General features: G+C 36.8%; 1 protein-coding gene and 1 long non-coding RNA gene across 3 annotated transcripts; both read right to left on the bottom strand.

Moving 5' to 3' along the window:
• Positions 1 to 1,018: 1,018 nt before the first annotated feature.
• Positions 1,019 to 3,971, bottom strand: LOC126587011 (protein PHR1-LIKE 3-like). 2 transcript variants are annotated; one of them, XM_050251981.1, is made up of 6 exons: positions 3,600 to 3,971; positions 3,131 to 3,207; positions 2,985 to 3,039; positions 2,270 to 2,348; positions 2,107 to 2,176; positions 1,019 to 1,791 (listed from the first exon to the last, which is right to left on the bottom strand). In XM_050251981.1, exons 1-6 carry the CDS (start codon positions 3,790 to 3,792, stop codon positions 1,321 to 1,323), a joined length of 945 nt encoding a protein of 314 aa, XP_050107938.1. In that variant the 5' UTR covers positions 3,793 to 3,971; the 3' UTR covers positions 1,019 to 1,320. The 2 variants fall into 2 exon arrangements, with proteins under 2 accessions (XP_050107938.1, XP_050107939.1); XM_050251982.1 differs by having other exon boundaries at positions 2,270 to 2,339; positions 3,600 to 3,966.
• Positions 3,972 to 11,449: 7,478 nt separating this feature from the next.
• On the bottom strand, positions 11,450 to 12,790 carry LOC126585128 (uncharacterized). The gene is made up of 2 exons (XR_007610324.1): positions 12,281 to 12,790; positions 11,450 to 11,957 (listed from the first exon to the last, which is right to left on the bottom strand). It is a non-coding gene; the product is annotated as an uncharacterized LOC126585128 (long non-coding RNA).
• Positions 12,791 to 26,824: the final 14,034 nt, after the last annotated feature.

Below are 26,824 nucleotides of genomic sequence, written 5' to 3'. Positions count from 1 at the left end.
ATGTTGTTATGCGTAAATTTGTTCCATATGTCAATATTTTTTTAAAATTTTCGATCGCCCAATATTATTGAATTAAAAACAACACAACAGAAATTGTTTCATTAAATTGATCTCATGGAATAGAGCAGAACGCTACTCTCTCACAACTAAACATTCAAAATGCTAATTACCATTTCGTCCCTTTGATATAATCAAGGCAAACAAGCTTATCATGTCATAATGGTATTCACAATAAGTGTCTATGATACAATCGAGGCAATGTAGCTTTCCATCTCATGAAATTTTAGAATCTAGCCATTTTAAAACCAGGCCTCCTTGCCTTTTTGGTTTTTCTAATTCTTTTATTTATTTAGCTGAGAATTATTGCATTGCTTTTCGAACTGTGATATACTCTTATAGCTTTCGTCTTTGAGTTGAATTTTTCCCATGCGGTTATGCAGTTTCGGTAGCCTATGAGGCTATAGCGTTTGCTCTGAGTCAAACATTACGCCAAATCAAAGCCAGTAGCCTCAATGAATGCATTCGTGAGAGTTCAAACTTAAGTTGGAGGATCCAACTCTTTACTCGCTTTCCAGTAGACCTTTCCATTAGACCAACTCCTTGGAGTTGAAAAGTTTATTGAAATTGGTATATAAGACAAATTTAGAGAATTGGTCATTGACGCCAATTTTGAGAGAATTTCATTAAAATTAAGTATGTGAAGTGTCTCGATTTACTTCTTAGAGGCCTCTGTGTGCGTTTTTGACGATAATTCTCACATAGATGGCCTGAAGGACCAATGCTACACACATATTATCAAATTCGAATACTAATTAATGAATTTTCTAGTTATATTTAATTTGAAGATATTGTATTAAGAATAATACAAGTGGTAGATTACTCTGATGGTTAGAATCTTCATTTTCAACCCATTTTGTCACGGATTCCAACTTTCGTCTGAGACTAGATTAGATTAGTAATATCGTTTGTAATTAAAAAAAAAGGCAAGAATTATCCAATATACAAAAGCTAGCATTCATTTGTTGGACATCAAAACACGCAAACATTCATTTCTTCATTCAACAGTTCTAATTCAATCCAATCCTGACACTAAACGAGGCCATACACCACAGTATTCTCAAGTCTCAACCACTACCGTTCATCATTTAATTATCGTGTACTTGAACCGCATTATATTTAAGCCACTAGTATGTTGAATTTACAGTTTGGGAGTTGAGACAACTGGCTCACTTTCAATTCCAGCCAACCAAATGGGCAAGAACATGTTGTTACGCAAGAGTGAACAAAAGGATCTCACTGTGGTCATGTTTAAATTCTGCCCTACATACCATACCTAGCAATCCCACGAGGAGGTTCAATTGGGGCTATATTAATCTCTTGGGTTCTCACCTTGGCTTCGCCCCAAACTAAAGATCCATTGCCGGTGTCCAGGCTCAACATTCTCTTTTTCCCGCCACCTGGAGATCCTTCCAAGGTCAGTCCTCCAGGGCTCTCATGTGACGTGAGGCAGCTTTCAGTGGAGCAATCAGCTCTCTGGGTATGGATACTAATTGGCAGCTCTTCATCTGGACCATGAACCCCAACTACATCTGTGGATTGCAATGTGTAGAAGCCAAGCATGTCAATGGAGGAACCTTTTGGATTCTTATTCCCCAACCCATGACATTTATGGCTGTCTGTATCAGTAACTGAACCTCCAATGAATTGATCAGCAAGCATCTTACAAGCTCTCTCAAGCATGGCCATATATCTTCGTTCTGCATCCTGGCGAATCTGCAAGTGCTTCTCAGCCTACAATAACAATGGTAACAAGTTTTTACTTCCTGGTAGATGCTAATTTTGGCATTTAAACTATCACGAAAATATATCCTGAGCAATGCTATACCAAAAGCAACGCCACAAGCTAGTCAAACAAAACGCAAAAAGGGCTCAAAATTGCAATTGTGCCTTCCATCTTTAAAGTAAAGCCAAACGTTATGAACTTATGGTAATCAGGTCCACTTCCAAACACACATGCTTAACTATACCTCCTCACACAAAAAAAAAAAGTCTTGCAAATGGGAAAATAGAAAACACGCACACACAATTCATTTTCACCTACATTACCTCAACTTGCACATGTAATTTACTTTGCACTTCCATCTGTGCTCGCAATGCCTCCTTAACTTCATAACCCCTGAAGATGACATTTTTGGCAAAACCAAACATTTAATGTAAAATGACCTATTAAGCATCAAAAGGTTCTGAGAAAGGAGGAAATCTCTCTTACTCATTCAAATCAGAAGTTGGCAAATTTGGTGAAGAATTGCCGGTACCAGGGCTTTCTAGAAGGTAGGAAGCTGACAATCCTCACAATGATTGGCAAAACAAGTCAGAAACATAATTTAAGATTCCATTCACAAAATACACCTTTTAGAGGGCTTTAAAATAGGCATCAATAAAATATAAAATACGGTTATCCTAGAGGTAGCAAGGGTGGGGAAGAAAGAGCGAGCACTTATTGTTGGAAAGTTGTACCGCATCCTTAAGAGTTTTAAGTTTTTGGGAGCACAAGTAAACCAACAAAAATAGGTCCCAGAGTAGAAGATTGTGGGTTCAAGTATTGCTAGTGTAACCTCCCAAATTAATATTTAAACTTAGTTTTCTGTGTTGAGCTCTCTTGTATTACAATGAGGCTGCATGTAAAGAAAGTGTCAGGGCGAAAAAGAATTGTCGTCTCACAATACAGAAGAGGAAACTTAGTTGGCTTATCAATGTTCTGGGTTGTAAGGATAAGTTTGCTACAAGTTTTGTCCTTGGTTGTAAGGATAAGTTAGCTAGAAGTTTTGAGGGAATTTCAAGTTTTGTCAAGGGCCTATATGTCAACCTCCCTTCTTTCATACTGTAAAAAACCTATTCCATTGGGAAAAAACTCAACAAAACTTTGGGGAACTAAACTAGCACCAAATATGAAAGGGCACAAAGAAAGTTATAAGAAAACGTACCATCCTTGGATATATCGGTCATATCCTTCCCTGATTGCTTACCTAGTCTGTATTTCTGCAATGCAGCAAGAAACAATAAGTCGGTACAAGTGTTTGTACTTCGGTAACACCATGATCATTGATTAAGTAAAAAAAAAAAAAAAAACCTGCAGGTGACTCTTCAAATGAAAAAGTGTGAGGCCCTTGACATTCATTGTCCGCATAATAGCCTTTGGCGTAGCTTCTGCAAATAATTGAAGCTCTCATCATAATCCTAAACAGGTTGAAGATTCAAGGAAGCGAGAGATTGGCAACGACTAGCAGCCAACTTAGAATTTAGAAAGCAAAGCAGCTCTGATGAGCTCCATCTGATTCTAATTTGTGACTGAATCACACGCGCGCGCGCGCAGCAGGCTAGCAGCTCAAGCCTCAAATTCAATCTTTATTAATTGCTTGTTGAAACAAGTTTCAATTCAATTCAATGTTGTAGTATTATAGGCACAGCCGCAGAGCAGAGGCATAGCACAGGCAGAGAAGAAGAGGTGAAAGGGATCTGAGTTCATCTAATCAAAACCCTACCAAATAATAATAAAAAATTAAATAAGTTAAAAGAGAAGGGGGAAAAGGAAGTCTGACTGGAGGAACCGCCGAGCTGAGTGACGGCATCGACAAATCGTTCGTGAAGGTCAGCCGTCCAACGAAGACGGGGTTTGGGATCGGAAGTTAAAACGAGGCAAGGATCTCCACCTCCCCTGTGACTGTGACCTTGCATTTGCATATCTTCCCCACCAACCATGCCTCCTCCTTCGTGCATCAGTCCCGGAAACATCTTCCTCCCTCCCTCTCTCTCCCTCCAAATCCTCTCTCAAATCCCAATCTCCACAACCAGAGAGTTGTTTTTCTCCCCTCTTGCTTGGCTGGGACCTGGGCGTTGGTTATGGTAATGGAGAGTTTTGTGGATGGTGAAAGATAAAAAGCAGAGGCAAAGGTAAAAGATGAAGCCGTAATACTTACTGCGGTTACAGTACAACGCTTTTTAGAAATTTGTCCCTTTCTGCACTTGTTCTTTCCAATTTTTCTTCAATAGAAAAAGTGTGTTGCCCTCTAATAAATGTTTCTCACGTATTGGAATTTTGTTTAATAAATAATTGATATGTGGTATTAGTTAAGAGAATATATGCTTGTGTTTATCCTACATTAGTGCATGCACCCAGGAACGAAGTTAGAAATTTAACTAAGAGGGGACATCTTAAAAAATTTGAGCTCCTTTTTTGGACAAATAAAGCTAGTTGTTTTACAAATGCTGAAAAAATTAATTACAAAATGCCTAATTTTATTACTCTATTATCTAATTTTGTATTTAATTGTTGACAATCTAATGCTCATTTGTACTAATTAACCAATTACATGCAACTCAACAAGGTTTAGATATTAGTGCGTGAGAAAAATATACAAGATGGAGGGACATTTAAAAACTAAAAGAGGATTTTCACTATTTTAATATGATTAATTGAATAATCTACAAAGCAAAAAAAATGGGAATGATTAATTGAATAATTTGTAATGAAAAAAAAAGAGATGAGAGGGGGCACGTGCACCCACGGGGCCTTACCTCCCTCCGTCCATGCATGCACACCCATGTAGATTGCGTGCTTGCTTGTATAGTAATTAATAGTTAGTATTGTCCAGGTCCGGTTGTTGATAGAAATAACATGAAACATTTGAATTGTCTGTTAGAATGAGGTAATATTGGTACATAATTGTAAATGATTGCACCCCAAGCAAATCCTCCTCCTCTAACCGTTGCATTACTACTACTCTTACCACCATCATCCCTGCACCACTGTTTCCCTGTTGTGGTCTCATCACCCTCCTCAATGTAGCTATATCCCACACAAATATGTTCGCAAACACCCAAGTCCACTAAGATTTTATTTTTCTTCACCTCCTCTTAGCTCTCCTATTCTCACGATCCGACTGCTTCTGCTGGCCTCCTCCCCTATTCTCATTATCAACTCAATTTCTCTAATCATGCTGCCTAGGAGTCTTCTTAGCAACTCTTCAAACTCATGCATGATATACCCGTTTGAAGTGCCAAATCCAAACCCTACATGGAAGCGATGCACTTGAATCGGCACATCCATGTTTATTGCAGCATATGGTTCATACGGTTCATAACCTTGGCCCAAAACATGGTTCATACGGTTCATAAGCTCGGCCCAAAACAATATTTGGGCCCAAACAACAACACACATAACTAATCCTAATATATTAGGGTTCATACAATTATGTTCATTTTGGCCATGAACAAATTCCGGATTCATGAGAGTTTTAGAGAATTTAGTCATCTTATACTCATAGAAGCGACCCACTTCTACTCTAACATAGGTGACCATTAATTAAGAATACTCTGCAATATTCCTCTTATTTATAAGATATCACTGTCATTAAGTATAAATATACATCCTAAAACTTTTGCAGATAACACACTTCTTCCACCATAGAAACGAGGTATATAGTGTGTTAGATTAAATATAGAAATATAGAGAATAATCCGAATGATGACTTTGAGGTACGACTTGAATCGTTTCCTTAAAGTGTTATTTGCCCTCACTCGAATGAGTTTGCTAAAAGGTTCTTGGCAAATCACTTCCAGGATACAATAAAGTATGGAATATTCGATTAGCAAAACCGAATTGTATTCCCTTAGAAATAACTAGAAAGAAATTGTATGAATATGATGAGGAGAGAAATGAGAGCAAAGAAATTATGTAGACAACAAATTTCTGAAATTGTGTATGAAACATTATGCCACAATAGGTATTTATAGGCATTAAGGCACCCGTTCATCGAGTCCTTTCATTTTAATTGAAGATATACAACTCTTCTTAAAAGTGTTGATCTAAAAGACATGTCTTCTATTTAGAATTTTCAGAAAATAAATATTGACTAATTATATCTTTTAATTTTACTCATACAATTTGAGTAAGCATCATATCTTTTAACCATAAGTTGTAACCATTCAACAAGATGTGCAAAGGTTGAAATCCAACCTTTCCGCCTGTAGGCTTGTTGCGCATCGCAGCAGCCTTTCCCTATTATACATACAGATATGCTGCACAATGCAGCACCAAGTCTATTATATATATATATATATATATATATATATATATATATATTATTGAAATCTTTAACATAGTGTGTTAACTTCTTTGAATCACACCCAACCAATTTGCATATTGAACTTAGACCATGGGATCTCCAATAAACTAAGTTAGGTTTCCATCCGGATGATTCATTAGTTATGTTTTAGGTTTCCGTCCGGATGATTCATTAGTTATGTTGGCTTTAGCCTCATTCCTCTCGATGATCAACTTACTCTCTAGTCTAACCTTTAATAATTGGATCCACTACTAGGTTGGCTATTTTTAATGGTATGCACAATCCATCTAATGAAATTATATTTCGTATGAGAGTAGTTGTTTCTCAATTTCAAGTCCTCAAAAGTATATATATGTTGGAACTTTTGTAAGTAATTTTCTAACACTAGGAAGTAGACTTCCCTCACATTTAAGGTATTTGAAGAAGATCTCTAACCTCTTTGCACCTTAAAATTATTCAAGAGAAGAGGTGACATCTTGAATGTCTCATTCAATTAGCAAATTACTTTTAACATACCCCCACAATTATTTCATAATTGTAGTTTCTTTTAATGCTATAATTAAATCGATCACATTTTCCACTTTAAGAAGTAGGAAACAACTAAGATAGACCTTATCTATCTTAGGCCTTCATGCCTCATTAGAAATTATGAGAAAATCACTTCTTGGCTTTTATTCTTTCCTTACTATGACTAACATGCATGACCCAATGGCCATATCCAATCATATGCTTACTTAATAAGCATCATTATGTCGAATTCAAATCTGCAAAATGTCCATTCATATGCTTACTTAATAAGCATCATTATGTCAAATTCAAATATGTGAAATGTTTCACATTTTCAGTATGGTCTTGTCCTTTCTGAAAGACCCCACACTTTCATGATTATTTCTTTATATTAATATCACTTTAAATGACACTCAATATCATCCTGGGCCTTTTGAAATTTATAAATATATCACTTCAAATAAAGCATATATATGATTTTGCAACATTATTATCACTATATGATAATACATCCAGTTGGAATGTAGAAATTTACATACCAGCCCATGAACACATTTGAATATGTTAATGACTAGTTGGAAAGGTCATACCCTTTCACTGTCTAAAGTAGGGGTGGGTTCAAATAACCGAAAACCGAAAAAAACCGAAAACCAAACCGAACCGAGGCCGAAAAAAACCGAACCGAAAAAAAACCGAACCGAAACTGCCAAACCGAACCGAACCGAACCTGGCTGGTTCGGTTTCGGTTTTTAAGGTTCGGAAACCGAACCAAACCGAACCGAACCGAACATATATATATATATTTAATTTTTTTTTCAATATTATAAATAATTTAGTGATACAATCATAACAAGACATAACCAGGTACCAAGTTGGTTTGCTTGAAACTCTTCAAGCCCCTGCGCATGGGTTCGAATCCTCATGCCTCCAGGGTTTCAAAAAAGTTTTTTAGTTTTTTTGAGCAATCAACAAACCTTTTAAGTTTTAACCCTAGCCGCACCTTTTATTTTTTTCATTCCTCTCTTCTCTCTCTCATTCCCTGCCTCCAGTGTAACCTAGCCCAGTAACCTTCTCGCGCAGCCGAGCCTCATCTCTCTCACTCTCTCTGTCTCTCTGTGAAGAGCTTCATCGAAGCCAAGCGCAAGGAACGCGAGGCTCGCGAGAAGGACGAGTAGTACTGGTGCGAGGTGAAGGGCAGCAAATCCCCCGTGGCCAAGAAGCGCGAGGAAGGATTTGGGGGTCACCGACTCCCTGGGATGGCTGCAACGAGAATGCTTCATCAGCAAATCCCCCGCGGCCAAGAAGCGCGAGGAAGAAGCCGAGAAGCTGGCGGAGGCTGCCACGCGGAAGTCCGAGGCCCGCCGATTGGCGGATCTGGAGGAGAAGGATCTCCCTATCCTCTCTCTTCTCTCTCTCGCTCTTCTTCCGCATAAGATCTCTCTCGCTCTCTCCGCCGTCGACCTCCCGCCTCACATTGACTGAGGTAATATTCATCTGCTCTGCTCATTTGGTATTTCGTCGAGCTCCGTGGTTTTGCTCAATTGGGTTATTTTCGATTTTTTTTGTTTATGGATATTTTTCGATATTGTTTTTGCATGATTCGATTTAGGTTCTGTGTGTTGCGGTGTTTGATTCAGAAAGGTTGCTCATGTACTTGTGATGCTGTTTGGGTGTGCTGGAATGTGTAGATCTTTGTAGTTTCTCACTGCTTGCTGTAGATCTGATTGGAATCGGTTTTTAATTGCGAATTTGGATCTTATGATTTGAGATTTGCATTCTGTGGGTTGTAGAAATGGGATTGTTTAGCTGAATTTTGAAGAAATCATCTTTCATTTGCTTTAAAAACTGTGGATCTGCAAAAATTGTAATGAGTTTTTCGTCGATTAAACTTATAGATCTTGCGTTTACCTATCTCACACTTAGCTACAATTCTCTGTTTTAGTTTCATGAATCAGTATTATACTTTAAAATCGAAAAGGTTTTGACTTTTGGGCCTATTGTTCGATATGGTTGTCGGTAGGAGACGCACTGATGGCTAGGCCCTTGTTTCCGTGGTTAATCTTTGCGTTCATTTATGTTTTTCCTTCACCATGGATCACCAATTTGTCTCCTAGATTTGGATATCATACTGCACTCTGAATGGGATATATGACACCTGTGAGTACATCGAATACATTGTTACAATGAATGTCATAATAGTGTACTTTTAGTCTTTTACTATCATGAATGTTTGGCACGGACGGGAACTACTTTAGTTTCCCACACATTTAGTAAAAATTTGGTAGTATGTTAGCTACGCTAAATGCTTATCCCAGCATATAATTTGATTTAGCGATTGACATCAAATTTATATTGGAATGCTCCATTGACACCTTTCCGTGTTTGAAATTTATAGATCCAAGATGTGGAAGGGGTAGAACTATGTGGAACCCTGAAAAATGTTGTGGCCATAGTAGCATGTTTTGTGGATGGGTTGGAGATGGGAAATAACACAAAGGTAAGCTCAAAAATTTTGGTAAAAGTTGAACCCACATCTCATCTGCTTTTTCTATGTCATTGTGACTGCTTATTTTGAATGACCAGGCTGCAATTATGAGAATCGGTCTAAGAGAGATGAAGGCATTTTCCAAGATGTTATTTTCATCAATCGGTATTGTTTTCTTCGCTAGTAACTATGTACTATAGTTGCTGGAAATTTCAATTATGCCAAGTATGTGTGCCAAAAATATAATCTGAAATTTCAATTATGCCAAGTATGTGTGCCAATTATGTCATGTTCTTATTTTTATTTTTATTTGTATGTAGAAATGGCAAGGGGAAGCTCAAAGAAAGGTGCTATGTTGCCTCCTAGGCCGCCTATGCGTTGAGCTTGAGCTTGAAGACTTGGAAGATTTTATTTGTGCAAGACATGAAGTGATGAAACCTTGAAGGTTTATTTGACTTGTGTGATGTTTAAATTTGGACTTTTTGAAGACTTAAACTTTGATGTTTAATTTGGACTTTTTGAAGACTTAAACTTGATTGATGATTGATTCTATTTATAGTTGGACTTTAAGTTTTATGGGACTTTAAGTTTTATGAGACTTTTAGTTTTATGAGACTTTATACGTAGAGATGGAAACATGTCATATTTTCTATTCCTATATTATGTTGTGCTTGTTTTGCATTTTTGGAGGGGAAAAAAAAAAAAAACCGAAACCGAACCGAAAAAAACCGAAAAAAATTTGGGCCGAACCGAACCGAACTGAAATTTCGGTTTGGTTTCGGTTTTGGCAAAAAACCGAACCGATAAGAACCGAACCCAGCCCTAGTCTAAAGCACTTCAAATGGCATGCTTTTTCTTTCTTTTTTTTTTTTTTTTGGCAAACAGAGCTACATTAACTAGGCAAGAGAGGCCCAAAAGTACAACGAAAGCCGAAACAACAGCAATCACCCAAATACAACCAGGAAGTACGGGGTTAGACTACCCGACACTCAAAGCAAGGTTCAAAGTGTCCCCTCTAGCACCTCCCCCACAAATGGCATGCTTTTTCTTTGAATCTCACATGGCAGATTCCAGTTTTCTGTTCCACCACATTATGAAACCATCGATTTGTCAAATAGTTGCATCATTTTGCAACTTAACCGCCACACGGCTCTAAATGATCCAAGGTTAACCTCCACATGGTTCTATATGATCTAAGATCCTTGACTCAAATGGATATCAAACTGTCAAGCATGGAAGTCGCGGTCTCACCGTTGCTCTTTTTCTGGAATCTCCAATTGGTCAGTTGTTACGGGGTTCTACATATACCACATGTATTTTAAGGAACACCCAATGAATCAATCCCAACCAAATCAAGGCATGCATCGTCCATGTCAATCTAAATATGAGTCTATATGTGTAACTATTAACGTCAGTTAACAAAGCATTTAGATAATTAAATAAAGGCTTTTTATATTAGCACCCTATAAAATGTTGAATGCACCCCATATTAAAATTTAATATTAAATAACTTATTTATCCTACTATGCAATGACAATTTTGACCTTGTTAGGTTAAAAAAAAAAGTAAAAAATTCTATATACACCCCAAATCACTTTTAATGTATTATTTATCTTCTTCAACTATCAAAACCCATCCGACCATCTATTGTTGAACAAAACCCTAACCAATGAAACTACAAACATGTTGATTGAGAAAAATTATTTTTAACGAATAAAACACGAAATCGATGTTTCAGAAGCTTTACATGCGGTAGACTTCATATTATTTATTGTTTTAGTGATTTTGACAATATTAATAATCATTTAATCTTGCTTTTGATGCGTTATTCAAGCTTCTTTGTTCGTATTCATCTTTTAGGGATCGCATGGATTACATGAAAAATTAAACACCTAAAATTACCACCAAATATTAAAAACAGATGACATGAGTTATAATGGTGGAATTAAAAACAACCCACATATGCTTTAAATCCCAGGCGGCATCTTTTGTCAAACTTTTAGTCGGCATTATTTGTCCAAATTAAAAGTTTTGTAAGATTTGAGAAATGTGGGGTGTATAGAAAATATGAGGTGCATATAGAAAATGAAAGGTGTATATGAAGAATGTGGGGTGTGAGGGTATTATGGGGAAGTATGTGGGGTGTATTAAGATAATTTTTAATTAAAAAAGAAAATGTGGGGTGTATTAAATATGTGGGGTTTATTCAACAATTTGTGGAGTGTTAATATAATAAGCCTTAAATAAATAACATAGCAACAAGTATTTTAGTAAAGTAACCGCATGCACCACTTCAAGCATGCTTTTAGAAATAAGAACAATCACAACAACGTTCGCAAAAGATACATACCTTTTGCATTAGACGGGACAAATTGCAATTATAACAACCTCATGCCATGTTACACACACACACACTAATGGACAACAGAATCATTCATCAAGAATGTGCAGTATAAGGCAGCGGTACTGCACTTTCAATATCATATTTATACATATCAAGTAATCGGACTTTTCCAAAATTTGTCGAATAAATTGCACACACACAGTCATATTTCTAATTGTTCCATAAAGGTAAAATTTTTTGTCTTTAGATTGATGGAGCAATATTAGAAAATATGAAAAAATAACAATATAATTCAAATGATAATAATCATGAAAAATTTCACAACATCAATTATATATAAGATTAATATAAATAACTAGAAAGAAAGTTAGAAATACTAACAAACTTGGAGTTTGAGGCTTGCATAAATGCAATGTCCTAAAGATATAATTTTGCCCATACTCTTGTGCTTGTAGTTTGGTAGGCGTCCGTCTCCTAGGATTCAACAATCTATAATCTGAAGTCAAAACACTTCAATTTTCATGCTCTGGTGAACTTCATATATTCCGTATTTTTAAGACAACACTCGGATTTTTAGACATTGGAGAAAACTCTTCTCTTTTTCTAATTGGACAGGTGAGATGCTTTAGTTTATATAGAACTCAAGCCACCCTTTTTGAAACATTATGATTGTTGCCTAAAGTTCCAATGAATAGATACAACTCATGAATTTTAATTCAACTATGACACAAGACTCTTATTTTTCATTCATACAAAAATTAAATATTATAATATATAATTTCCAACAGTTTTGCTGATTCAGCTTAGTCAGTACCATACCAGCAATATGCTGGACAATGATCGAAGCCAGAGAGATCGAGAAGGAATTAGAAGCATCTCCAGGATGATTAAGACCAGAAGAGGTGGCCGGAGAGGAAGAGTCGGCGGAATTTATCGCAATTATGCAGAAGATTTGCAAGAAGAAGAAGAAAAATTAGGTAAGAAGATTTGTTTGGCAAACAAGAAAATTGTAGAAAATCGGAAGCAAAAGATCGAATCGTCATGAGACTATGGCGGCGATACCATGTAGAAATCCAATATCTTGCAGAATCAAGAGAGAGAGAGAGAGAGAGAGTTTATAGAGAGAGAATGGATATGTGAAGAATGAATTCTTATTAGCTTTCACAGTACACTCTATAGAAGGATATAGACTTATAAATAACTGTCTATTGCCTAGTCATCAATCTTACATAACAACCTTATCTACCAATTACTTAATCACTAAGGTAAGTATTAATATGGTGCCTTGAGTGCACAGCGATATGATGATCCTCTATTATCCTTAACAAAATTATGGTGAATTTATCCCACTCGCCCTGTCCTCGCTCAACCTCCCTAATCTTGTTCAACGCTTTTGAATGGTCTGAAAAACAAGGAAAAGCAATAAAAAAAATAAAAAAAAAAGGAGAAAAAGATGTCGGAAGGACCACAATTTTTTTCCAAAAAAAAAAAACAGGAGAGAGAGACCGTGGGCTTGGATTTGAATTTCAAAGCTTGGTAAAAAGAAACAAGTATGATGGCACGCGGCTATTCCAAAAGTAACTGGATGGATTGGATAAGGATTGGACTATCGGAGTTGGACTGAAAAAATAAAAAAAAGGGAATCGTATTGGTTGGCGCCAAAACTATTTATCTTCCTCTTCTATCTGCAGACTGCATTCCTTATCATATTCTATATTCAAAGCAATTTTACTTTAATTTGGAAAATGACTAAAGCCTAAGGTAATTATTGAGTCTGTCAGTATTGAGTATCCGAAACTTAGCGAGCGAGGGCCGAGAGAGTCCCGAGCCGAGAGGAAGGGAGGAGAAATTCTGGGTAGAGAGACCACGTGTCCTTCACTGATAGGATTAAAAGTATACCACAAAGTAGCATACAAATATTCTATTGATTTTCCTTATTAAAGCTAAAATTTGTCAATTGTAGCATATGAAAATAAGGGTTTTTTCCGCAGAAGATTGTTTTATCTAACTATTTAAAATGTCACAAAAACTGGGCTGCTGTCCCTACTGACCAGCCATCGGAAAATAATTATTAGACCAACTTACACTTATCTAAAGTCTACTAAATTTTATATGAAGATACTAGACACATAGAGCTACACTCACACAAATTTTTGGGATTTTTGGAGTTGATTTGCTATTTAAATTAAATCGAACAAAAATAGGACAGAAACAAATCTTAAATAGTTCACAAATTAAGAAAAACGAGTTAGGGGAATTGATATCCACCACCAAATAATCATGCAAACATGTTATGTTTCATTCAAATTCCTTTTATTTCTGGATGAAGATGCTCAAGTTGGCTCAATGTTAGAACTCAACCTATTACTCTTTCTTATGTAGTATGTTAAGAGAATGACGTTTTCAACTTAACTTAGTCTCTATCATGCAATCTAGAATGATGTGTTCACAAATTTAACAAGTAGAAATCATTAAGAACAAAAAGAGTTTGAGTTATTACAAGGCATCGTAAGTACTAGCGTTGTCTTACTTATCCTAGAAATTAGTTTATATGTTAATCGCAATTACCAAGTACTACTCTATAACATATGTAGGTCCTCATTCGACAACGGCAGACATACACATATTCATAGCATTAGAATCCTAGATATGCTTACTAAGTATGCATCCGTAGAAAACACATAAAGAATTCATCAATAAGATAAGTAGTGAACTAATTTTCATCTATTCATAAAAGTAATTCAAACAAAATGTCATAACAAACTTGCAATCATATTTGGGGCTTCAAAACAGCCCCTAACTACTAAAAATTAGTTACACAGAGTCCTTAAATAAAACCAAAAGAAAGACATGAGTTTGAGAAGATAAAACCGAAAAAAGAGAATGCCAGGATTTCCTCCTTCCTCCCTTCCTTCTCCAACGCCGATGCCTTGTCTTTTCTTTCTATTCTATTTTTTTTCCACCCTTTGCCGTTGCAACCTGCAACCTTTTTGTTCTTGCTTGCTACCCCAGTTTCTTCTCCATAACTCACCCTACTAACAACCATTTAGTGATGACAATAAGTGAGAGGAAATGGTTAAACAATTGTAACTCTTTAGGTAGCATTTATGCCCATTACTCCCACTTAATTCTCATCTTTATTTCCATTTCCTCTGATATTTGATTAGGTGTCAGCTAACTTGTTCTTGGCTGCATCAGTTTTGGCTACTAGATTTATTGGATTTATTGCTTTCTTGTCAATTACAAACTGCTCATCCTCTTGAGAACCTTTCAATGTTAAAATGGCCATAACTTCTTCTAGAAAAATGATATTAACAATCCGTCAAATGGTCCAGAAAATAGACATCCGTATATTTCCAAGAATATAAGGCTCATTCTCTAATTCACTATGAGTTGTTCGTAACTTGCTTCCAAAGTTAGCTAACCTGCACAGGCAGTTTTGACGAATTTGTTACTTAAAATCTCACTTGTGCTATTCTTCTTTTCTTTACTTGACAAATCCTACAAAACACAAAAATAAAGTAAATAACTCAAAAATATAAAGAACTAAGTAAGAAAAGATAAGTGAATTTAATGTAAAATATATACAAATATGAGCTTATCATCTACGACCCACTCACAAAAAATACACTGATTTGTCAAGCCTAGGGATGGGCAAATACTAATTGGTTATGGGTAACTGCGATTACCAGTCCATTTAAATTTCACGGTTATGGTTATGGGTAACTAAACATAAACGGTTATGACCCATGAAATTTAAATGGGTGATTATGGGTATTAACCGCGGTTATAAACGGATAACCGTTTACCCGTTTATTTTATATATGTAAAATTAACACAAGCTATGTTCCCTATTAGACAAAACTTAAATCAATGCTATTGACTATAATACATGGTTTATGTAGTTAATATAATATAAACTCAACACAATTTGAGGGACTTGTAGCCGTTGGATCAAATTTCAAAAATTCGGATCTCCGGATCCTTAGGACTTGGTGCAGTGCAATTGAAAATTTTTAATTTGGAGAAAAGATGAACCTGCTCTTGCTTTTTATCTTCTCTCTCATCAACTATTTCAGATTATCAAGTAAGCAACAAGCTATCTCTCCCTCTCTCTTTCTAAGATTTTTGTTTAATTCAGTTGTTCAAATTTTGGTGACAATTAATATATGATGGGTATGATCCATTAGATGTATATGCCAACATAACAGTCAGATGAGATTTTCTGCAGCAAAGTGGAACAAATATAAACATATTATATTTGTGTTGAAAAAATATGTCAAATGACAAATTTTTCTTTTTTAATTTTCAAGTTGTTAAAAAAACATGTAAACGGATGAAAAATAGGTAAATGGTCAAAAAGAAAGAATAAACGGGTTAAAAAAGAGTAAATGGGTAAATGGGTACTAAACGGTTACGGTTAAATAGGTACGCGGTTATGGGTATGGTTAACCGTTTATAAACGGTTATGAGTATGGGTAGAACCGTTTAGGCAAATACCCAACAGGTAAACGGTTATGCGGATATGAGTATAAACGGTTATGGATAAATAACCGCAGTTACCCACCCGCCATTACCGTTGTCCATCCCTTCAGGCCCATCATTTCTCAAATTTTAGTCTCATCCTTCTCCAATGGTAATCAGTTGAGTTTCTTAATACTACCTTACTGAGGTGAGGAAATCGTTAGTGGACAAAACTTTGATCTGTACTATAGGTCTGTAAGTAAAGTGATGATGTGCACACACTGATTAGCTGTAGTGGGACATTTGAAAAGGAAGTGAACAAGTAGTTTGAAATTAAAACAGTAGTAGCAAGGCCAAAAGGAGATGCAGCAATTGGTTTTGACAAATCTTTGATTTGGAAGTTTAGAGTTTATTGCATTCCTTGTAAGATGATACCGTTTCAATCTTGAAATTGCAGGTATCTAAAATCACTGAAGAAGGTGTGACTATCTCTCAACTCTACTCTTTGAAGACTTTCTGGGGTTTCTCTGCTTTTGAAAATCCAACATTGGCACTAAAGGATCATAGTAGCTGGATGGCTGCATAGCTTCTAAACATGAAACAACCAGCGAGGACCCAAGTTGAAATTTGTTGTGTTTCTGCAGTTGGAGCTATGAACTTGTAACATTGTTTACACCCGGAATATATTTCTTGGCGGCTGGTTGGTTTTTAATAACTTTTTAGAGAATGCATCATTTTCTTTATTTCGGTGTTGCAACATCCAACAAAAATGAACTGATTGTAGTGATATTTAACAGTTTAATTTTGCAGCGGATTACTTCATATTGATACATGTTATGAACGTTTATGACTAAATATGATTTGTTATGAAAGTTCATGAAATAATACCCTTTGGTGTTTTTTGGATGCCCGCTTGTAATATGTTATGAAATAATACCCAAAACCCTAGTGATGACCCACATGGCAATAAGGAATTAAAAAAAATATAATATGAGAAATTCATATAAAATAGAGAAAAAATCAAAAAAAAAAATTTGGTAGTTGCTGCGGACTTGTTGCTGGGTGCTCACTGTTTTGATGGTAAAAAAACTTAAGAAAAGTTGTATCAAATGAATCACAAGGTGTCATATGGCACATACTGAATAAAAAAAAGTTGTCACCGACTCCTTGAATTGTGCTTGTCAAGAAATAAGCATAAAACCTCGAATATGAGTTGAAACCAAATAGGAGAATAAATGTTAGATTGGGCACTTGGTGTTTGTCTTGTTACACGATACACTTGTACAAGTTTCATAATTAGTTACCTAAGGGCATCTTCTTGGCCAAATACCATGTTCATGACACCAATTTGGTATATTAAATGTAACACATCAAAGGCATCACATCATCAGTCACATACCAATCAATGAAATATTTTTTGCATTTGTAAATTATTTATTATGAATTTTATTAATTTCAACCTCCCCTAAAAACATTTTTCATGAAAGTTGTTAATGCACAAAATTGGATAGACTTTGGAACAACGTAAAATGTTAAGTTTGTGAGCTTCACACGGTTGCTCCGGTCGCCTAATGAGGATAATATGTAAAGAGATAATGACAGGAAAACAAACACAAGATGTATGTGGTTTACCCTAAGTTGGGCTACGTCCACGGGGGTAGAGGAGTTCTGATTAATAGTAAAGAGTTTACACAATGCATAAGTTCAAGCATAATCATCATTATTGAGTTATAAGGACGAGTTTACGTACAATAATGGAATTAGGGATTAATTCTAGGAGAATGGCCTCATTTTATAGTTGATGAGAGTTTCTAGCTTCCGTCTAGGGTCGATGTGGGACTCTTGGAGCTTTATTATGATTTTGACACGTGTCGTGTCGTGATTGGCCTCCTAGTTGGAGAGAAATTCTTGTGCTTCAGCATAGGTGTCTCAACACAAATCCTTTAGTGGGTCCTTAAATGTATGAAGTTGATTGGTGCTCGGTAATTTTAAGATTCGTGAAGTACGGTACAAACAAAAGTTTCTATGATTTTAAAAATCCAATTGATAATGTAATCATTGCCATAACATAGAGAATGCGAACATGAGCGTTGTTTCAATTTTTTTAATATTTTCACACTTGTAAATTAATTATTATGATTTTTTATTTATTTTCAATCTCCTAAAACACTGCTCATAAGGGTTTGGAGGATTTTAAAAATCCAGACGGATCAACGTCAAAGCGTAGAGGATGCGATCACAAGTGTTTGCATTTTTTTTTTCAAATTTTTTACACTTGTAAATTAATTATTATGAATTTTTTAACGTGCTTTTGTATTTTGTAGGAAAAATCAAATTAAATTAAAAATTCATAATAATTAGTTTATAAGTGTGAAAATATGAAGGGTTTAGTTTGGTCGTCGATGAGAAGATGACGGAAGAGATAATATAATTGGGTATAAACAATTTTTTTAACACAAAATAATAAAATTTAACAATTTTAAGTCTTGGTTAAGTTGGAGGACACGTGTCGAAAAAAATATCAAAGAGACATTAAGGAGACAAATAATTGGGGACAACAGATCCATGGCAATAGAAGTAGAAAGAGAAAGGAAAAGAGAGGGGAGCGGAGAGAGACATTAATGAAAGTGGATGAGTAAATGCAGATAGAGGAGAGACCCGGTTTTACTGTAAGCTTGCTTTGATTGATTTGTTTTCAGCCATTTAATTAGATGTAACGACTTATATTTGTCTGCACTAAGGTCATCTCCAGTCGAACCGGTCATAGGGTCATATGCCAAAGGATAACCTTTTTGACACAAAATCCATTTGCAATGGAGGTCTGGGTCAAAAAATCTTGGGACCCACTGAGGCAAAATCCAGTCAGCCTTTTCAGTTGGGCCCAGTTGGATTTTTTTTAAGACAAATTAAAAAAAAATTCTAATTTTTTTTTCTATAAATACCTAAGACATTTCTACACCATTTCTCACATCATTTTCACCATTCCATACTATATTACCTCATTTTATTTTAATGATTCACATTCTATATACTTCAAAAACTCTTTTCATACACACCTCATCTCTTACCTTTTCCAATAACCTTTTCTTTGATTTTTTCAATAATTTTCAAATGGCCACATCTTCAAGTGGCACTCAAAATATGTCCGAAAGCTTATTCATTAGAGTGACTAGTGACATTCAAAATATGTTCGAAAATATTATTTAATATGGTAGTTTAATTCAATTAACCAATAAATTAAAGAACAAACTTAAATAATAAATTATTGAGGGAGCTAAAAAATAGCCCATTCGGTTGGAGATGATATATAACTATGACCTAACATTGTTAATTAAAAATTAATTTCTTGCATGGCTATAATCTGGACGGGGGTTAAACATAGCCCATTCAGTTGGAGCTAGACATGGCTAAAAGGCTATAGGCCATTTTTAGCCCGTTTTGGTAAAAAAAAAAAAAAGACTCAACTCCAATGGAAGGCTGGGCAAAAAATGTGTGAAAACCACCAAGCCAAATGATGGCCTTTTGGCTATCAGGCTGGCCTCTTCCAGCCACCTTCTCAACCCATTTGTTGGTGCCCATCTGTCACCCTCTAGCGCGCTAACATTAGCTAGCTGTTGGGTTTTTTTTTTGTTTTTTTTATTTCCAGACAGAATTTAAATAAAAAAAAATATTTAAAATCTAATTTTTCCATAAAAATACATATGGCATTTGTACACCATTTCTCACATTTTTTTCACGCTTACAAACTATCTTACTTCATTTTATTCTAATTTTTCACATTCTATTCATCTCAAACACTCTTTTCATACACACCCCTCTCTTAATGTCTAAGTTGTTAACATGCAAGTAGTATTAAAATATTTAATAAAATATGTAACAATACCAACATGAAACTTAAACAATATGTAACAATACCAACATGTAACGATACCAATAAGTTAAAGAACAAACTTAGAAAGAATAAATTATTTTTATTTTTTAAAATAATAAATTATTGAGGGCTATGTTTAGCCCATTTCAATTGGAGATGATATGTAAATATAGACTGGCATTGTTCATTTACAATTAATTTTTGCAGGGTTATAATTCTGGACGGGGTATACTTAGCCCTTTGGGTAAGAGATGACCTAATGAACCGCAAAAGAAGGTCCGCATAGCAGAAAACGCAATGGATAGTAGTTTAACTCCTTACAAGTTGACTTGAGTTGCTTGGCCAAAAATAGGCTTGCCAAGTTATGAGTTTGAGGGTTGGGCTCTTGACGAACGATGCATTTCTTCAAACTAAGGTCCTCTTCAACCGAAGGGTCCAAAGGGCCACAGGGCAAAAAATAACCCGAAAACCGTCTCCAATCGAGGGCTAGGCCAGAGGGCTCGTGGCCCTGATGAAATCTGAACGGGCCAAAGGTCTGGCCATCTTCAGCCAACCAACTAACCTACTGGCCAACCCACTTTGATTTTTTTTTCTTTTCACTTGCCCATCCTAGTTCCCTTTTTGTGTTTTTCTTATTTCAGCCCACTTTAGGGCCTTCAATTTTTTGTGTCAGCCCATTTTTTTTTGTTTTTTTCTTAACAGCCCACTTTTTTCTTTTTTCTTTTTTTGGATTTTTTTTAATTTCTAATTTTTTCCTACACCATTTCTCACATATTTTTTTTTCACCATTTCATACTGTCTTACATCATTTTATTTCAATTCTTCACATTTCATACTATAGCCCTTTGGCCCTCGGTTGGAGATGAGTTTTTGTAACAGTGATAAAACGAGCCCTCTAGCCTTTTGACCCTCAGTTGGAGATGGAGGCAATTATAACTCTGTACTGCTCATTAAAATATTAATATCTTGAATGGCCAGAGGGCTCTTCGGTTGGAGATGGCCTAAGAGTTGTTACAAATAGATCATCCTGCATCATTTCACCCTGGATAAGTTACACAAAACTACCTTAGCTATGAGTCAAATCACAATCTCATACCTCATGTTTTAAATATTGCAATTCATACCGCAACTTATGAATTCATTGCAATGTCAGATATTCGTTAAATTTTCTGTCAATTTAGCTGTTAAATGATGACGTGGCAGAACTGGAGGCCACTCATTCCCCAACTAGAGTAAAAATTTATTAATTATTATTAATTTATTAATTTTTTATTTAACAATTAAAATTAATTAAAAAATTATCTTCCTTTTTTCTCCCCAAAACACCTGTCATCCCCCGTCGTCCTCCACTTACTCCCTCATTTGTACCTTTGTGCTCCTTATAAACAGCCAAATGGAAATGCTCTTGCAGGAATTGTTGCAAATGGAAATGCTCTTGCCAGAAAGAAATGCAGTTCTTCCACACTGACTTCCTCACCTCAGTCACCCCCGTCACCTCAAGCATTTCAACGTCGGCGAGGACTGCCCAATATTTGACGGCCTCTTCGATTTCTGCCAGGCCTTAGTCGACGGCTCAATCGGCACTGTCAATTTCGATGTGACTAAATGGGTCGTTAAATTCTGGGTTTTGACCCGTGCGGCGAGCAACGCTGCGACGAAGGGGATGATGGCGTTGGTGAAGCGGCCAAAGTATTGGCTGGCGAGGGCTTTGGGCGGCGAGGTGGAGTTGGAGAGGATGAAGCAGAGGCCAAATCCCATGCTCGACTTAATTTCCGGGAGGACGGAGAAGACAACAGAGGTGGTGAAGGTGGCGACGGAAGAAGAGTTAGAGGTGGGTTTCATGGGAATTTTTGTTGGGTAGAAGACACAGCGGATGGCGAACTAGTTGGTGTCAATTGTGAGGCGAATGGCTGGATCGAGTTGGGCGTCGTTGATGAGAGTGAGGTCAATGACATTAGTGATTTTTTTTAAGGAGTTGAAAAATGGAGGTAGGGGAAAGAAAGAGGTGGTTGAGGAGAAGAATGATGAAGATGGCTGATAAGGATTGGTGGGTGGATGGTGCAGGTCTTTGGGAGGGTAGTTAGCAATGAGGGGAGGAGAAGGGTAGTCGAGGCGATTTAGGGAATTCGAAAAATTTGAGGAAAGAGAGGTTTTTTTTTTTTCATTTGAATTGTTATATAAAAAGTTAACAATTAATTAATTTTTGATTTCAATTGGGAATGAGTGGGCCTGCATCCTACCACATTATCATTTAACAATCAAATTGATAGAAATTTAACAGATGTCTAACATTGCAATGAATTCATAAGTTAATGTATAAAATTGAAATATTTAAAACATGAGTTATGAGATTGTGATTAAACCGTAATTGAGATAAATTTGTGGAATTTACCATTTCTTATGTATATATTTCTTCTATCAATATCAGTATCCCCCTATTTTGGTTAGAGATAGTAACCGACTGTCCAGGATGGACAGATGAACGTCACTGATTTCTGTCCATTGTCTAGGAGGGACTAGGATGGATCATAGATGGCCTGACCACCCGACTACAACATGTTGGTATATGGTCCAGCCCATGATCAATGTTCTAGATTATTCTAGTAAGCAAGAGAGGTGGCTGGAGCATGCTAGACAATTCTAGCATGTTATTAAGTTGATGGAAGAAGCTAGAGAGTACTAGCTTCCTTGGTTGCAAATGGAAAGATCTAGAAGCTACAATTTTGTGGCTAGTCTAGAATTATCTATGCTAGAGATTTGAAGAATACACTAGAAACTAGTAGAATGCTAAACCCTCACCTATACATATGGGTGTGATGTTGTAGTGAAGTAACCAATTAAGAACTAAGTGTGAGTAGCAAAGGATCAAGTCCAAAACTGCTCCACTCCAAGAGTGAGAGTGAGAATGTTCCACTACACATTGTGTGAGTGAAGTTTAGAGTGATAGAAAGTGTTTGTTATACTTTCTTGTATCCATCAAGCCTTGTCTTTGGCTTGGTAAGACTACTCTTGTTGTACTCATTTTTTTCATATAATGAAGATTGATCCTTGTTTGGTGGACGTAGGCATAAATTGCCGAACCACATAAATTCTTTGTATCCAGTTTCTACTTTACCTTGAGCATTCTCTATCTTGTAGTACCGACATTCCTAACAAGTGGTATCAGAGCCCGGTTTGCTCGTACTACTACGAGATGGAAGGAAGTGGCACTATTATCAAACTCACCAACTCCAATTGGGTAACATGGAAGCCAAGGATGGAAGACATTCTCTATTGCAAGGATCTGCATGAGCCAATTGAAGGAGATGCCGCTAAGCCCGAGAGCATGTCCGATGCCGAGTGGAAGAAGATGAATCGCAAGGCTATTGGCACAATTAGACAATGGGTGGACGATAGTGTCTTTCACCATGTGTTTAATGAAACCAATGCCCGCGAGTTTTGGATGAAGCTTAAGTCATTGTTCGAGAAGAAGACCCCAGCCAAGAAAGCCTTCTTGATCAAAGAGCTCATCAATGTGAAGTACAATGATGGTTTAAGTGTAGCAGAACACTTGAACAATTTCCAAAATATCATCAACCAGTTGGCTACTATGAAAATGACGATTGAGGACGAGCTGCAAGCGCTATTGCTACTTGGATCCTTGCCAGACAGTTGGGAGACCTTTGTGGTGAGTGTAAGTAACTCTGCTCCTACTGGTGTTCTTACTCTTAATAATGTTAAAAATAGCTTGCTCAATGAAGAAACAAGGAGAAAGACTTCAGGCACAGATAACAGCCAAGTATTTGTCACAGAAAATCGCGAAAGAAGCAAGAGTAGAGGACCTAGAGGTCATAGCAGGAGTCTTAGCCGATCCAAATCAAGGTTCAAGGGTGCATGCCACCATTGTGGCAAAAAAGGCCATATGAAGAAAAATTGTCGAGTTTGGAAGAGAGAGCAAATGGAAGGAAACAACCAGAAGAAAGATGATACTGGCAATACCACTGCTGTCATATGTGGTGATGTACCAGAAATGTTGTCTGTTGGTGAATGTCTGCATATGGGCAACTCTGACAGAGACATTGAATGGATCTTTGACAATGGAGCTTCCTTTCATGCTACGTCCAAACGGGAGTTCTTTAGTACATACAAAGAAGGTAACTTTGGCATAGTGAAGATAGGGAATGAAAGCTATTAAAAAATACTTGGAATTGGTGATATTTGCCTAAGAACTAATCTCAGATGCCAGTTGATATTGAAAGATGTGAGACATATTTCTGATATACGTCTCAATCTGATATCCATCGGTACCCTTGATCGACAAGGTTATTATCACCATATTGACGAAGGAAAATTGAAGCTTACTAAAGGCTTAATGGTGGTAGCAAGAGCACGACTTTGTTGTACGTTGTACCGGTCAAATGCCAAAGTTTTGAAAGATGAGTTGAATGTTGTGGAGGACTCATCTATAGACTTGTGGCATAAGAGGCTAGGCCACATGAGCGAGAAAGGCCTACAAGTTTTGGCAAAGAAGTCTCACATTCCCTTTGCCAAAGGTACGTCGTTAAACTCTTGTGAGCACTGTTTATTCAGAAAACAAAGAAGAATTAGTTTTTCTGTTCCATCTACAAAGAAAGGAAATTTGTTAGATCTTGTTTATTCAGATGTGTGTGGTCCCATGGAAGTCGAGTCACTTGAAAGAAATAAATATTTTGTTACTTATATTGATGATGTTTCACGAAAGGTCTGGGTGTTTTTGTTAAAATCCAAAGACTAGGTGTTTCAGACATTTCAGGAGTTCCATGCCAGGGTGGAGAGGGAAACTGGGAAACCTCTCAAGTGCCTTCGTAGCTACAACGGTGGCGAGTACACATCTTACCAGTTTAGAGAGTATTGTGCAAAACATGGCATACGCCACGAGAAGACAGTTCCTGGAACTCCACAACATAACGGTGTTGCTAAAAGAATGAACATAACCATCATGGAGAAAGTCAGGTGTATGCTGAAGACTGCAAAGTTATCTAAGCAGTTTTGGGGTGAAGTTGTAAGGACAGCCTGCTATTTGATCAACCGATCTCCATCAGTACCATTAGGTCTTGATGTTCCAGAGAGAGTATGGACTGGTAATGATGTGTCTTACTTTCATCTGAAGGTGTTTGGTTGCAAAGCTTTTGTGCATGTGCCCAAAGAGTAGAGATCAAAATTAGACTACAAAGCTACACCGTGCATCTTTCTTGGTTATGGCGGTGAAGGTTTTGGTTACAAATTATGGGACCCATACCAAAAGAAGTTTATTCGAAGTAGAGACGTGGTCTTTTATGAAGATCAAACAATTGGGGATTCGGATAAAGAGGCATAACCAGATGGCGCAGTCAAATGAGTTGATTCATTAGCTTCAGATGAAGAAAGTCATGGTGACATCCCTGAAGCAGCTGCCAATGAAGTGCCTGCAGAACCAGATAATGTTGATCAGGGGAAGCCTGATCAAGATGTGCCAGACCATGAGATTGCTGATTAGGGGGTGCCTAGTCAAGAAGAGCAGATTCAAAGAGAACCCAATCAGAGGGAGCCTCCAGCCCCGCAAGAGAATGAAGATCAGGTAAGAAGATCCAGCAGAAGTCGAAGGCCGTCTACCAAGTATTCTTCATCAGAGTATATCATGTTGACTAATTATGGAGAGCCTGAAACTTATGAGGAGGCTAGAGCTCATAACGACAGTGATAAATGGATGAAGGCAATGGAGTTAGAGATGGATTCCTTATTAAAGAATGATACCTATGAGCTGGTGGAGCTTCCAAATGGCAGAAAAGCGTTGAAAAACAAGTGGGTGTTCAAATTGAAAAGGGATGACAACATGACAAGGTACAAGGCTCGTTTGGTTGTCAAAGGTTTTGGTCAAAAGAAAGGAGTTGACTTTGATGAGATTTTCTCACCGGTGATGAAGATGACTTCCATTCGAGTTATCCTTGGTATTGTAGCAAGCATGGATCTTGAGCTCGAGCAGTTAGACGTTAAAACTGCATTTCTCCACGGCAACTTAGAAGAGGAGATATATATGGAGCAACCCAAATGCTTTGAAGTCAAAGGTAAAGAAACTTTGGTGTGCAAGCTCAAGAAAAGCTTATATGGTCTTAAGCAGGCTCCGAGACAGTGGAATAAGAAGTTCAACTTATTCATGGTGAGTAATGGGTACAAGATAACTCATGCTGACTCTTGTGTCTATATCAAACAATTTTCTGGAGGTAAATTCATTATTTTATTGCTTTATGCTGATGACATGTTGATTGTCGGTCAAAATGCTTCTATGATTAAAAAGCTCAAAGAAGAGTTATCTAAGTCCTTTGACATGAAGGATTTAGGGCCAGCCAAGCAGATTTTGGGCATGGAGATAATTCATGATAGAAAATCCAAGAAGTTGTGGCTGTCACAAGAAAAATATGTTGAACGGGTGCTTGAAAGGTTCAACATGAAAGCAGCCAAATCGGTAAGCTCACCTTTAGCCAATCATATCAAGTTGAGCAAAGAGTCGTCTCTAAAAACATTTGAAGAAAAGGAGAAAATGGCAGTTGTTCCTTACTTTTCAGTAGTATGAAGTATCATGTATGCAATGGTGTGTACACAGCCAGATATTGCTCATGCAGTAGGTGTGGTGAGCAGGTTTCTCTCTAATCCAGGGAAAGACCATTGGGAAACTGTTAAGTGGATTCTCAGATATTTAAAGGGGACTTCTAAGATGTGCTTGTGCTTTGGTGGGTCTAAACCAATCTTGAAAGGATTTACAGATGTTGACATGAGAGGTGACCTGGATGGTAGAAAATCTACGTCTGGGTACTTGTTTACTTTTGCAGGGGGAGCCGTGTCTTGGCAATCCAAGTTGCAAAAGTGTGTTGCCTTGTCCACAACCGAGGCTGAATACATAGCCGCTACAGAAGCATGCAAAGAGTTGTTATGGCTGAAGCGGTTTCTTCAAGAGTTGGGTTTGAAGTAAAGTGATTATGGCGTTTATTGTGATAGTCAGAGTGCTCTGGATTTGAGCAAGAACACTACATATC

Source organism: Malus sylvestris, chromosome 10 (assembly GCF_916048215.2).
Source record: "Malus sylvestris chromosome 10, drMalSylv7.2, whole genome shotgun sequence".
NCBI lineage: Eukaryota > Viridiplantae > Streptophyta > Magnoliopsida > Rosales > Rosaceae > Malus > Malus sylvestris.
The sequence above is the reverse complement of the archived record's forward strand: the minus strand, read 5'-3'. Positions and strand labels throughout refer to the sequence as shown.